Below are 14376 nucleotides of genomic sequence, written 5' to 3'. Positions count from 1 at the left end.
CTAACAGACTATTTTTTTCTCCACTACCACACTCAACTAGGAACAGCTCTAAGGGAAAAATTAATTGCTTGAGAAGGTTCACTCCTCAGGCCACTTAAAATGTCAAGCCAGCCACAGACTCAGTGAACCCATACTTGCTACAAGATGCCAGTGAGACAGTGAGTTAAAAATGCAGACAGACTACTTAAAAAAATTCTTAGGAAATATAGCAAGATTTCTTTTATCTCCAAGTGTTCAGCACCTGTGAGAAGTTATGTTCTATCATGCAGATCAGCACAGAAAGAGGGTTTATTTTTTTAAGCAGTTGCTATTCATCAAGTCAATTAGGCATCTGCAATTAGAACCCCTATAAAGCTTGCTTTAAAGCTGCTCCACGCCCATCGGAAGGAATGAAGCTGCACAACAATGCATCTCCTGTATGAACAGGTAGTCTGTTCAGCAAGTATTTAGGATTGTAACTTTGGCAACCTGAGCAACCAATTGAAGAGGCAGGGCTCAAAAGGCCCAGTACTGTGCTACAGGTAACACTATCTCCCCTCTCACCTGAATTCAGGAGGAACTAAACTAGTTACTTAAAGGTTGCATTTTTTCTTAGTTCAAATGACTGCAATGAGAAGGCAGGAAACCAGCCTGCTACATTTATCCAAGAGCCTTGAATTACTCCATCTGCTGTAGTCTCTTCCTTTTGCTTTTCCAAAGCATTAAGAGTTTTCAAGCATGCTCATTTAAGGAGCTTGCTTTTCCAGGTTTCCTTATTTAACATAGGGAGCACGTAAAACTGTGGAACTACACTATGTCCCTTCTCCATTCAATTTTATCTTTTACACAGTATTTTTATGGAATAGAGAAGCTGTAGGCTATATAAATCTACATTACCTAAAGCTTGTAAGTGCATTAGTAAATGACACTCTACACCTATTAAAGCAACAGGCACTTTAAAGTATCATTAGGCTGATTAATTAAACACTTTTATGAAACTTCCTATTTGATTAGAATAGCTGTAATATTTCAACTAATGGCTATGATCATTTCAGTTCTGATGGATTTTCAAAAGCATTAAATGGACTTCCTTAAAGCTGACGGTGCCTGGGAAGACCACAGAATCTTTATCACTGAAGATTTCTTGAAACAAGTTGGACAAGCTACTGTCAGCAATGACACAGACATAATCCTACCTGAAGGGTACAGAGATGGACTAGATGACCTCCTAAAATCCCTTCCAGCTCTGTTTTCTATAATTATTCACTTTTGAGGAACTTCCAGCCATTTCCTTTCCTACAACAATCTATCAATGAGATTGCTTTCCTCATAAGTTTCTCTCCTTCTATGACCACAGTTTTTTGTCCATTGCTATCTTCTGCTTTTCAGAGGTAAGCAATAACTAAAAAAACTAGACCATTCTTTTACATAAAACACTGCTCACATCTCCACACTGATAGATATTTTTAGAGTTTTAGATTTAAATTAATCCTCAGAAACCATCTCGATCCACATTCAGCAAGCATCTATATAATTATTTCAAGCAAGAGGTAAGAATTACCACCTGTAGAAATAAATCAGCTTACAAAAACCATTATTAAATTCCTTTGAATCTTCTGGGCACTATGGAAGTATCCCACACATAGGAAATAAAAGCAAAGAGTTTTAATGACCATTATTCTGAGTTGTTGAGCACTTCTGAGCTCCATGAAAAGTCAACTGACACTGACCATACCCAACATCTTTGGACACTGGGATGTAGGTGTCCTACCCATTGTTTCATAATGAATTTAAGTTAAATAATAGCTATTTTTGGCTGAAGAAGGCCAAAATTTGGATCTTTTTGGAAGTGATCAGTTTAAAAGAACAAGAAGCTGGATTTCTTTACATAATGGTGAAAAATCACACCCTTTACAATATAGTAATATCAAAATTCAATAAAATCCCTTTCAAACTGCATGAGTTTAAAGTTTTCTTCAGTCTACATTCTATAGACATAACTTGTACAGCATGTCTGACCATGTCAAGTTCATTTGTCATAAATTCTACTTTTCATGGATTTTAAATTAGAAGAATTCTACCATTTCAGTGTTCAGTACATTGTACATGAAAGAAGCTTTTTCAACAACTACTAACTTTCCCTTAATCCACCTTCTACCACCTTTAAAAAAATTTTTGCTGACATTCAGATTGGAAACTCATGAGTCAATTTTAATTCTTATTTATAGACTTCAGAAACAAGCAAAGTCTAGGCAAGTCTGTGTTTGATGTTTCTAAAATATCTTCCAGTACCATTTTCTATAAGAGGATCCCCACCTTCTGAAAAAATTAACTATCCTTCAGGCATGTCTTTGATGTTATCATGGAAGACCTAATTTTACCTAACACAGTGTAGGACATACTGACAAAGGGCTAGGCATGAAAAAGACTGCCTGGTGGCAAAATTACCTGGCCACACCCTGCATGCATTCTAAAGAGTATCTTGCTTGCATAAAGAAAACCCAGACTTGAAAATCACGTGCTGCACACCCCAAGAAACTAGAGAAAGGGTCACTTAACATAAGTCTCTACATCAGAGCTTTTTGTTTGTTAAGTTTTTGTTGTTCAGACATGCCATAGATTGCCAGATCCCATTCTGTCAGTACTTCCGCGTTTATCTGCGGTTGACATCACACCCACTCCAAAAAGAACCATCAACAATTTAAAAATAATTATTAAAAAAGTTTTTTTTTTTTGTAAAATTGTAGCCCACATGTTAATGTAAAGAAATGCTGCTGTCTGCTATAGTTTTTTTTCCAGTTGCCATATTGGTATATGCTTTTTGGCTGATGGTTTGGTTTGGTTTTTTTAATAATCAACAACAAAGTGTCACAGCCTAGTGCTGCAAATAATTGAATCAAGACTTTCAGTAGGAGGCATGTAATATTTATTAATTATAAAACAATCTCCAAGAGTTTTTGAAACCAAGAAGTGATGGTCTAACTGGGCCAAAATGGACAGACCTGAAACTGTTTTGAGGCTGGTAGAAACAACCAAGGCCACTGAAATGCCCTAGGTAAAGATCCACTCGCATAGCTAAAGCTATTAAACCACAAAAACTCAGCCACTTTTATTTCAGCCTAATATAAATACTATTTCATACATAAGGATAAACTTCTTTGAAGACACAGTCTAATACTGTTTCAATTCCATCCAAAAAGAATGGATCACGTGACTTTAGATTAGCAGAACAAAATGTTAACTTATTTAATGGTTTTAGCAAAAAACCCTTATGAATAGTCAGTCCTTCTAAAACAATATTACAACAGCAATACACACAGTGCAATAATTCATCTTTTCTGAATTACTGAAGAATGAACAGACACTAACAGCCAATCTTTAATAAAATTGTTATTACAAGTAACATAATGTAAGAATAATCATATTATAAAAACATAACAAATTTTGCTGAGAAAATGTAGAACACTAAAATCTGAAGAAATAATTTTCACTTCAGTAACATTAATCTGCAGTGTGATTTTGCACAAGTTAGGGGAAATAAACAATGCAAACAATTTAATGTATCTGAAGTAACTAAAGCCAAAAGAAAAAGAAAAGAATCCATTGAATAACATGGTTTGGAAATTTCAATCACATTCCACTAAAGGAAAAGTAACACATAGATATTTTGTAGGCAAACAGAGACTCCATGTAACATTGTGTTACTTTTTATTCACTGACCTAGCAAATCATTTATTTGTGTTGATAGTTTAATCCTGTTAAACCAGGCTTAGGCGGTCAATCTCTAAGGTTCATTTATAATCATCGGGTCCAACTTTCTGCATAACTGAAAACATTAACAATCTATTTAGTTCCATGCAGAGTATTTTGGTTCAAAGTTTTCCTGTGGTAACTGACAAATACCAACTTTAACCTGAAACCCAACCTTCAATGATTTACCTTGTACTTCTTTATCATGACATTCCTTCAGTTTGGACCACAGTTCTTTGAAGAAATCTCCTGCAGGTTCTGCAGAACTAGGGCTGCCACAGCTTCCTCCAGATGCATTCATCTTGCTTTTTCCTGCTCCTAGCTTCTTTGACTTGCAGAACTGGCTCACTCTCAAACTTTGTATTTCAAATTACATAGTTATGAAACTGTTTCTGAAGAGGGGTGTACATCTGTAACAACAGAATAAAAACACTTACACTTGAATTTATCAGAGCATAACTTGTAGCCATGGATGAAATGCAAAGTTTACTGTCTATCCTTGTTGAGGATATGTATTTATATACTTTCATAGTGACAGTCACCCCGAAAGCTTGGACACTGCTAAGGTAATTACAAACTAACAGAATTTAGCTGCAGGTAATTTTGCTGCAGGTAATTACAAATGAACAGAATTTTCCTCCCCTTAAAAAGCTATCAACTTAAAATTAGATTAAAACACTTAAGAGTCTATATTTTTTTTTATTATCTAAAGATAGAGGTATACTGAATTCCTGTTTTCCAAAAGTAAGCCATAGTGCCAGAATCTGGCTGTCAGCAAAAGCATTTGTCAAAAGTTTTATCAGAAATGGATTTGTCTACATACATCCTTTACATAAACTTGGATTCAAATGACATTCTTTTGCAAATTCTATATTAAAATGATTCCCATTCCCGGATGAAAAAAAAATTGTAGAGTAATCACAAAAATCTGTAAATCTCGTAAACATTAATATTTGAGAAGAACAATCAAAGTCAGCTAGCTCTATCTTAGAAGCTTGACTGCCTACAAAATTTAGGATAATCTTACCCATAATTCTCACTTGTTTTGAAGGGTTTTTTACAGAGATGGTGCCCTCAGGCAAACTACAGAGGAAGCATGGTACTCCAATCTGGCTCTGAGCCAAGGCAAGATTCAATTCTACTGGCACTGGGTATCCAATACTGAAATACTTCTGTAATCCCTGTCCTTCAGTTCCCTCTGTGTGAAACTGGACATTCTAAGTTTTCCCCATTTTTATGCAGTCAGTTTTAAACAAACACTTCTGAACAGGGACTGTCAGTACCAGCTGGTCATAGATATCTCTATGACCTTGTAATATAAAATGCAGTAAGGAAAAAAAGCTAGATGTTTTGTACTACTCCCAAATTAGCAACTTGAGCAAGCAAACCACCATGCCTATACTGCCAAATGGAAGGAACAATTTGCTCTCAAATTTTTGAGGTATAAGCTATAGTTGAGATGATACAAGGTCTGTGATTAGTCAAGAAGCTGCATTTCCTATCTTGAAAGCCTTCAAACAGCTCAACAGTATCTGAATGCAGCTGCTGGTTTAGCTGGTCCCCCAGATTCACCACAATAAAATGTTCAGTCCAGTGGTCAGTAACCAAGTGTAGGGCCTGCAGGCTTTGGTTCCACTCTCCTGTCTCATCTCTCTGTGCACCATTTTAAGTCTCTTTTTTGCAGTCTGGCTGTCTTTACAATGGAATAAAAATAATGGAACAAAACATTATTCTCAACAGAAACATTTGAACTGTATGTTTTCTATAGTATAAGGATATTTAAATGTTACAATAATGAAGCCAGCAGCTCCACATTTGCTTTAATCTGCTCTGTTCATAGCAAATTCAGTGCCTATTTCAGGATATGGCTTCATGTTAGCAAATATTATCTTCAGATAAACCCTTAATAGAAAATAAAATTACCCTTTGAAATTAGCAATGCCTACAAGTCTTCAACAGAAGTTGAACAGTGATTTGCTTGCATCTTAGCAGCTGAAATGCTCCACTTTGTGTGCAGCCACATTAAGCCATCTTACAACGCTTCTTTGTGGAAACAATTGCCTCGTGAATTTAGGAATGGCTTTTAAACTCCTGCTTTGCACCTTCAAGAGATGTTTCAGGATCAAGCTTTTTCTCTATCAAGCACTAGGGCAGTGAAAACGCTTGCTTTCACTTACTGTTTCAGATTTAAGTCTGTCAGATGACTCATCCCCATTAAAAAGTCACCTGACTAGACAATAAATGGTGTCCCTAGTGTTTGTTTTGGGGTTTTTTCCCCCAAGATGACTGCAAGGAAAAATATACACAAAACCCACTCAACGTTTCTGCAAATTATTAGTGCATCAACCGACTACAAATAGGGAAAAATGAGGAAGGCATTTTCCCAAGCTGCATCTGCTTCAAGATCCCAAAATGATACATTACTTCCTGCAGATGTTCAACCTCCCCTAAAACACAGGGAATGCAAGAAGCGTTCAAGTGGAGCCTTTGACAGGCCTGGGCAGCTGCACAGGTGTAAAAGTGATGCCTTAGTCTCCAGCCCTAAGGAAGTGCTTTCCAGTCCTTAGGGGGGAAAACCGCCAGAGCTGGACGTACGGACACTTGCAGGCAGGGACAGAACTGGAAACTGGGGGTGGAAGCACAGAGCCAGCCCCTCTCCCGGATGTCCTGCTTTGCTGCTATCCTGCCGACTGTCGCTTTCATAGAACCACCTGAAAGCGTCCATTTATTTCCCTCTTCTTCCACAACCCAACTCCCTCCGGCACCGTCAGGCTTTCCACGGCCTCACCAGTGATTGCCTCCAGGAATCCATCAGCACCGATAACGCACCGAGGCCGCTTATCGGTGTTGATACCTTTCCGCCGGGGCCACACCACCCCTCCGGGACTGTGGGGAGCACACGGCGCCCTGATCCCCGCCGGCTGCTCCTACAAACTCAACTCTGCTGCACTTCCCGGCGGTGAACTTCGCTCTCCTTTCCCTCTTGCAGCAACACCGCACAGAAAACTCACTCGATAGACACGCCGGGATGCTCTGGGAAATCCTGCCATGACCAACACTTGGGAGCTTCCCGCCAGGCTCAGGTCACACCCCGCAGCCGGGACGCCAGAGGAGCGGTATGGCATGTCGCACACGCCGCTTCTCCCGAGCGGCGGGAGCCTCCCAGCCGGAGAGAACGGGGCTCCCTCGGGCAGCCGGGGCAGCGCCTCAGGAGCGCCCGGCGGGGTCGCGGGGCCGGAGGGGCCGTGGCGGGCCCGTCCCCGGGGCGGAGCGGAGGGGGGGCGGCGCGCTCGCGCTCGCTCCCCGGCGGAGGATGAGGAGAGCGCGCGCCGTTACCTGGTTGGCTCCCGGCGGCTCCGCGCGCCAGCGGCGGGAAAAAAGGAAAAACCGCAGCGAGCACCTTCCCCGCCCGGGAAGGCGGGGCCGTGGCCGCTCTCGCGAGGCTTCAGCGCTGCTCTCGCGAGTGAAGGGGGCGTGAGGGTCTGAGGCCGTGGCTCGGGCGGGCGCCGGGGCGTTCGGCTGGCGGGGATGACGCTGTGACAGGGTCACGGGATGAGCTGGGTTGGAAAAGACCCCTGAGATCATCGAGTCCAGCCTTTGACCGAACACCACCGTTCAGTCGTGGTCAACTACACCACGACACTAAGTGAAACGTCGAGTCTTTCCTTATCACCTCCAGCGAGGGTGGCTACCACCTCCCTGAGCAGTCCATTCCAATGTCTAATCACCCTTTCTGTGAAGAAACTCTTCCCAATGTCCAACCTAAGCCTTCTCTGGAGCAATCTGAGGCCACTTCTTTTTGTCCTGTCACTTGTTGCCTGGGAGAAAAGGTTGACCCCCGCCTGGCTGCCCCCTCCTTCCTGGTGGTTGTAGAGAGCAATGAGGTCTCATCTGAGCCTCCTCGAAGCTAAACAGCCCCAGCTCCCTCAGCAGCTCCTCATGGACATGTACTCCAGACCCTTCACCAGCTTTGCTGCTCTTCTCTGGACACGCTCCAGCATCTCAATGTCCTCCCTGAACTGAGGGGCCCAAGCCTCACGGCCTCACCAATGCCAGGTAGAGAATCCTGCTGGCCACACTATTGCTGACACAGCCAGGATGCCGTCGGCCTTCTTGGCCACCTGGGCACACTGCTGGCTCATGTTTGTTCATTGACATCACCAGGTGTTGTCTCAGCCCTCTCCTCCTCTGGCCCAGAACTTGGGGTTTCCCAGGGAGCTGCCAGAAGAAAGCCAAGGAAACAAGTCAGGCCCTGGCTGGTGCCACAGTTTGGTGGCACAGCACCCTCTGGAAAATCAAAAGTGTGAGCGGGAGGCTGAATTGAAACAAATGCTGCCCCAGCCTCCCTGAAAGAAGTTCTTGCTGGTTTAGATGTAAAAAGGATCATCGGGGTGTACAACTGTGCCAGAAGTGGCCTTGCCTTTAAGACTATGCTGTTAAATCCATCTGCGCCCCAGGATTCATATTCTGGTTGCTGGGGCTTGCACACAGAAGTATGTGGGGGGCTTCCCCCCACCCTCTTGATCTTAACAGTTTTCCTGGCTCATCGTTTTACTGTACAACAGAGCGGCTTCGGCATATTTTTGTGTTTTATGTGAATATGGAAACCAGTAGGCACATATAATTAGTACAGTATAAGGCTGCTGAACTTTTTTGTTACTTCTCAATGTTGTTTTTTTTTTGCCCAAATTGCAGATCAATGTTCCTTCATTCACTGGGACCAGCCCTGCTGTCTGCAATGAGATAAACCTCTTGATTTTAGGTAATTCTTAGTGATGAAATAGAAACAAAACAGAGTTTTTCACTATTTCTATTCTGCCTTCACGTGATTCCACTGGACCATTTTGATATGTATAGAGATGGTATGTCTTGTACAGAGACAGCTTGGTGGCATAACTAGAAGACATAATAATGATCAGTTTGGAAGAGACAGTGCTGCAAACATACACTTTCTACATTGCTAATAGCAATATTTAAAAGTTAAGTGTTCGGGTATTTCATAATTGTTACTAGCCGTTCCATCTAATTTTTTTTACATTACTCAGATCACTCAGGTCTCAAGAAAACATAAATAAGGAGCTACAGCATAAATAAAACTGTATCTGAAATACTATTTCAACATTTTTGAGATATTTTGAAATACCCTCAGACAGGAGATGACACATGATTCAAGCTTCAAATCTGTTGCTCCCCATTGTTGAAAATATTCTTGGTTTCCCATCAAGTACATACCATGAATTCTAAAGTATTTTGAAAAAATCATATACTTAACTTTTCTGCTTATTCCTCATCATTGTTTAACCACTTATTTTTTGACTTAAATAAAATGAACATATTGTTAAGGAGCTCAGAAGCAGATTACTTATTGTAAGATCAAATTGTAAGTTTGATGCATTATCAGATCAGTAGACATATGGTGGAACTAAAATTAGCTAGGTGTTTTGGAGGAAGCTGTCATGTCATAATGGGTTGTGATAGACACTCCAGTCTTTCTAAATAATGCTTGTTGGCAGCTTTTCATTCTACTTTTGAAACTTCTGTAATCTAAAAGTTTGTGATGTAGACAAGCAGTCATTTCCTCATGTTAAGAGAAGCAGATGTCTTAAATCTATGCACGGATCTAATAAGTATCAATAAAATAGCCCTCTTGCTGATTGATCAGATATTTTACTATAAACTGTACCTTTCTTACTATTTATAGGAAGCACTCTGGCAATTAATTATGTCATCCCTTTTATTTCCCAATAAACTCTGAGCTGTTTGTTTTCATATTCTCTCATGTTGATCTTTACAGCAATATAAATCCACTGAGTTCTACAGTGTTATCCTTATCTACTCCACAGTAAGTGAAAACGGATTAACGTTAACGGTTGAACTTTACTTTTATCTCCCTTCCAGATTTATTTGATTTTATGTAGTTCATAATCACATAGCTGGCCACTGAATAGATTCCTGGCTCATTGAATGTGCCAGAAAACTACCGGAGAGTCTGATATTCCACATTCACACACTGGGTGTCTTGAAATGACTAGTCTAACTGGAACTACATCTCATTCACCTTGTAAGAGTAAACACACACACCTAGACAATAAAACTGTGGGAAAAATGCTTCACCGTTGCTGCGCTTGAACAGATATGAAACTTCCTGTGGTGTCATGGCTTGTGTCCACATTTCAAAATAACCCTTACTGTGGCACATTGAACTAGGTGACAGAACACTTATCAGTGAGCAATTCTGCAAAGCAGGAATCTTATTTTGTCCTAGCCCATTTTAGACCTGGATGGTCTGAACTGTTTGATCGTATAATAGTAGGTGGAGCTGTCAATTTTCAGTTACAGTTTAGTGGCAATGCCTTTCTTCTTGATGGCTGGACTTTACCGGCAAATCAGCTAATAACTGAAGTTCTATTGTGAGATTACTGCAGTGTTGCAGCACAGATAAAATTAAAAATAGCCTTTAATTCACACACGCATCCCTCCCTTTTTGAGGGGTAGTATAGAGACTGCATCAGTGTTTCTAATCACTCAGGTAGCAGCAGATGACATAGTTCACTGCATATGCATACAGAATAGGGCTAAAAGATATTAGCAGAAAGCTTACTTTTTTGTTGTTTCTATTACTTTAAATTTAGATGTAAAGATTAAAACCAGATTTGAATTACAAGGGGAAGTCCAGTTTAAATATTTTATTTGCTTTATGCACAAAGGTAACTATTTTATTCTTTGCATATATATGTGTGTGTGTGTATAAAATATATATATGTTTGTGTGTATAAAATAAAATAGTGAGGTCCTTATGTATTTGCATCACATTTAGTAGATCACACATACATATACATGACCAGTGTGTTCACAACCTCCTCGACTTGCAGATCTGCAACTGAAGGATAAATAAATTGTTTAACTCTCTAGTCCTGTTTATTTAATGCACTTTATGCTGCAATTGCCAATAAGGACATCAAAGGAGCCCAACTTCAGAGGCAGCAAATAAGAGTATGTGGCACAGTTCAGCTGCTACCTAAATGGAATTTGAACTGGAAGTGTTGGAACTGGAAGTGCTCTGAGTAGCATGATTTCTTACAGCTGGGAAGGCACACAGGCAACAGACCCCACCACTGCTGTCTGGCACAGGTGGTTGCTTTCTCTGGAAAAATAGGGAGGAGCCACTCCATCACCCCACTAGTTGAATTTGATTCTTCTCAAGCTGCTTGCGTAGCCACGTTTGAAACTGAGCCAAGATCAAATCTCCCGATGTCAGTAACACTGTTCATTTTAAGGAGGCCTCTTCTTTGAAGTGCTTTCACTGCTCCTCATCTATAGTCAGAAACTGCCAGGGCTTACTCAACTCAAACTCTCAGGTCTTTTAGGAAGACCTGATGGGGGGGGGAACCAAAAAGGCAATGTGAGGGATGCTGTTGCAGGACCCCAGTGTGGTGTTCCTGGTTTTCAGGCTCTAAGCAGCAGCACCTATTTGTGTTGGCTGCATGTGGAAATGTTTTGCTCTTACTGATGTTACCCAGGGTAACATGACCAGTTTGAGTAGTTATGCATATTTATCTCAGCTTTGGAAGGCTGAAGTAAAAGTTAACAGATCTGTTCAAAAAATCATGCCACCTACCTTTTACTGTAGTAAACATGAATTCAGGGACAGAAAAGAAACAACATATAGGAAGTAGTATTTGTAATGTTTTACTTACCATTTGGGAAAAAGAAATTCCCAAACAATAGCCCCTGCACTTCCAGCCCCCTAAAAAAAAAAAAAAGGGAGCTGAGGAAAACCCAAATAAAACAGAACATGTAAACTGGAGAGGGGATAGCAAGCAGCATTTTGAAAAAGTGGTTTATTTATTTTGAATTTTAAATACATTCAACATGTTCTGTGTTAAAATCCTGTAGCTTTAGAAATCAATGCTCTCTTGTAGGATTTTGGAGGCTCTACACAGAGTTCTTATGCAAAACATGTAGCTCAGCCAGCTGTAATTTTTCTTTGGAGAATGGTTTATCCCTTAGCAAGTTTTCATTATGTATTTGATAGCAGAATCAACTGAGAATATAAGAAAATGGAACTTCTTTTCCTGATGATTATTATCAGCCTCTGTGAGACTATAAAATTTTCCTATGTTCTTTTCTGTTTATCTACACTTTGAAGAAAAAATTTTACACACACATACAGTGCTGCTAATGAGAAAGTGATTTCAATTCATTGATTTTTTTTCAAGAGGGTCAAGGGGCCTTTTTCTTGGCACTCTACAAAAGAATAATATTAATTTTAGCATCAGCCTGGAAATAGCTGGCAGTAAACATAATTGAAGCTTCCTGTTGTGTGACTACCATAAAATCTTACATAATCCAAGATAGATATTTTGTATCTAGTGGTTTGTATCCGCTGATTCTGATATGGGTTTTTCTCACATCGCAAAAGAGAATGGTAACTGTTTTGCTTAAAGTTAGACGAAATCAAGAATTCCCAGGAGACGGAAGTAGCTATGTGAGGGTTTTAAAAAATGTAGCTACACAGATGTTGAGAAGATTCACATTTACTTATGTTAAAGAGTTATTTTGTCCTAACAGGCATGACAAAACCTGTCTTCATTCCTTTCTATTCAGCTCAGCAAGTAGTTCTGTGCCCCAGTAGTTAATCAGTTACCAGATTCCACAGCTTTTGTTTTCACACTGTTTAATTTTTCTTATTTGACACAGAACCTGTGAATGGATTCAGCTGCAGATACAAGTACAACTTTCAGGTCAGCCTACCCTTTATGACTAGCACTGCTTTTTATTGCCATTACCACCACCGTTACTCATTCTAAACAGGTAAATTTCTAATAAGTTTGTAGAAAGAAAGCAGTAAGAATGACAAGTAAGTTTCTTGTCTTACCATGGAATAGGTAAATTAGGCTTAAGTAGCTCACTCTATAAAATTGAGCTATTAAAAAGGTTAATCTGGCAAGAATTAGTAACCACACATCTTACTGTAATGGCACTATACCTTATCACAACACTGCTGTTATGTGACAGGGATTATAAAAATGCTGTATAAAAGAGAAGCAATATAAGCAATACTTAACTGAACTGCTCAACATACCAAGTCATTGGCTGTGGAGTTTCTATCTGTCAACCCTGTGCTAGGTCCATTGAACTGTCTCTGCAGTAAATACCCTGCAGACAGCAGATGATGTTGAGCTGCACACAGAAAGCTCAAACAGATGCAATTATCAAAATTCTGTCAACCAGTGCTGTAGAGACTGGCAGTACTCAGACACATTAAGGAAATAGACACTATACCACTTCAAGCGTCAAAGAAATTTTTTGCTTAAGGTTATCTTAAATTAATTTTAAAAAAAGATTTCAAAACTCACCCTTCTGTTTGAATTGTGAAAAGTTCTGTTCTTGGTCGGGGTGATAAATATTTACTATTGACTTCCCCTCCAGCTATAAACCTCAAGTGTAAGTGAGATGAGGAAGCCACTGTGGACCACACTAGAGAATGCCGAGAGGAGATCTGCTGCACCTAAGATATATACAATGTGCAATGGATAACCTAATATGCCTTTCATTTAACTGGCTGGGCAGGTTTCTGCATTCTGGAGAGCATGGAATCATACCAGAATTTGTTGGCATAACAGGCCCGTCAGACCGGTTCCCGGGGCACCCAGGAACCTGCCCAACCAGTCTGCATCAAAGGCCAGCCCAACATGCTGCAGCTCAGCTCGGCTGGGGAGGCTTCTCCGCCGCGAATTATTCACGCCTCTGTCAACTCCCAACATACTACTCTGAGAGAATGATGTAGCCTCCAGCAAAATAATTTACCGAGGGGTGGGGGAGTGATACATCCTTGTTAAGTGTAGCAAGATCTTATTGTTATAAATTTTGTTTCATTTTATATGCAGATGAACTGGGCTAGAGGTCTGACCAGCATAAGTGCAAAGAGAAAGAGAGAAGAAAATGTCCTTTTTTTTAACACTAACAGTACAGACTTATTATAATGTAACACCAAATCTTTAGTATGACCAGCTAAAACCCCCCAAAATTATGCACTAATTCAGATTTATTTCCAGTGAAAAGTGTATTTACTGTGTGCATAGGGTTCAGCGTATCTTTGTTACCACATGAGAAACAGCACACTGTGAGCTTGCACGTGGAATATCCACCTTGTGACTTTGGTGGAGCCCTGGTCTGTGCAAGCTGACCCTGAGTTACTGCACAGCCTATTTCAAGGTGAAACAGGTCAGAGAACATGGCACATTTGGGCCATTACTGCGAGGAAAGACAGCAGTTGCCCTGCTACAATAGCACACGGGCTGCAATGGCAGCTGTGCTGCTTCTTGTTCATGGCTGTGGGGCAAGAATACTTGCACGGCAGTCCTGCAGATTGCATAGTTATTCTGGCTGTAGGCAGAGATCAGTATATGCCCTGACAGAAGCCTGCATCTGTGTAAACTTAGTACTCTTTTTTTTTTCCAGATACAAATATAGGCCATAATTTTCAGATTGCCCTGCTGTGATTGTCAGAGATGTTGAGTTAAATCAGTAAGAGCTGTAATTGACACTTCTGGAAATGTAATCATGGGTAGATATACAATCAGTTGGTTAAACGTGTGCTTCTTTTTTGTTTAGGGACCTAGAATTTAAACACTCAGGCTTGAA

At 40.4% G+C, this 14376-nt stretch overlaps 1 protein-coding gene across 3 annotated transcripts in view; it reads right to left on the bottom strand.

The window, feature by feature from the left end:
• Positions 1-13221, bottom strand: part of RBBP8 (RB binding protein 8, endonuclease) — a 40519-nt gene extending 27298 nt beyond the window's left edge. The window contains exons 1-3 of one of the 3 annotated variants that reach the window (XM_030971878.1): positions 13089-13221; positions 11427-11476; positions 3919-4139 (exon numbers count right to left, since the gene is read on the bottom strand). In XM_030971878.1, coding sequence (XP_030827738.1) covers positions 3919-4030 — 112 coding nt within the window. In that variant the 5' untranslated portion in view covers positions 4031-4139; positions 11427-11476; positions 13089-13221. Of the gene's footprint in view, positions 1-3918; positions 4140-6740; positions 8279-11426; positions 11477-13088 lie in introns of those variants that run through there. The other 2 variants (XM_030971879.1, XM_030971880.1) reach the window with 2 other exon arrangements.
• Between the last annotated feature and the right edge of the window lie 1155 nt (positions 13222-14376).

Source organism: Camarhynchus parvulus, chromosome 2 (genome assembly GCF_901933205.1).
Source record: "Camarhynchus parvulus chromosome 2, STF_HiC, whole genome shotgun sequence".
In the NCBI taxonomy this organism is placed as follows: domain Eukaryota; kingdom Metazoa; phylum Chordata; class Aves; order Passeriformes; family Thraupidae; genus Camarhynchus; species Camarhynchus parvulus.
This window is presented reverse-complemented; position numbering and strand designations above follow the sequence as displayed.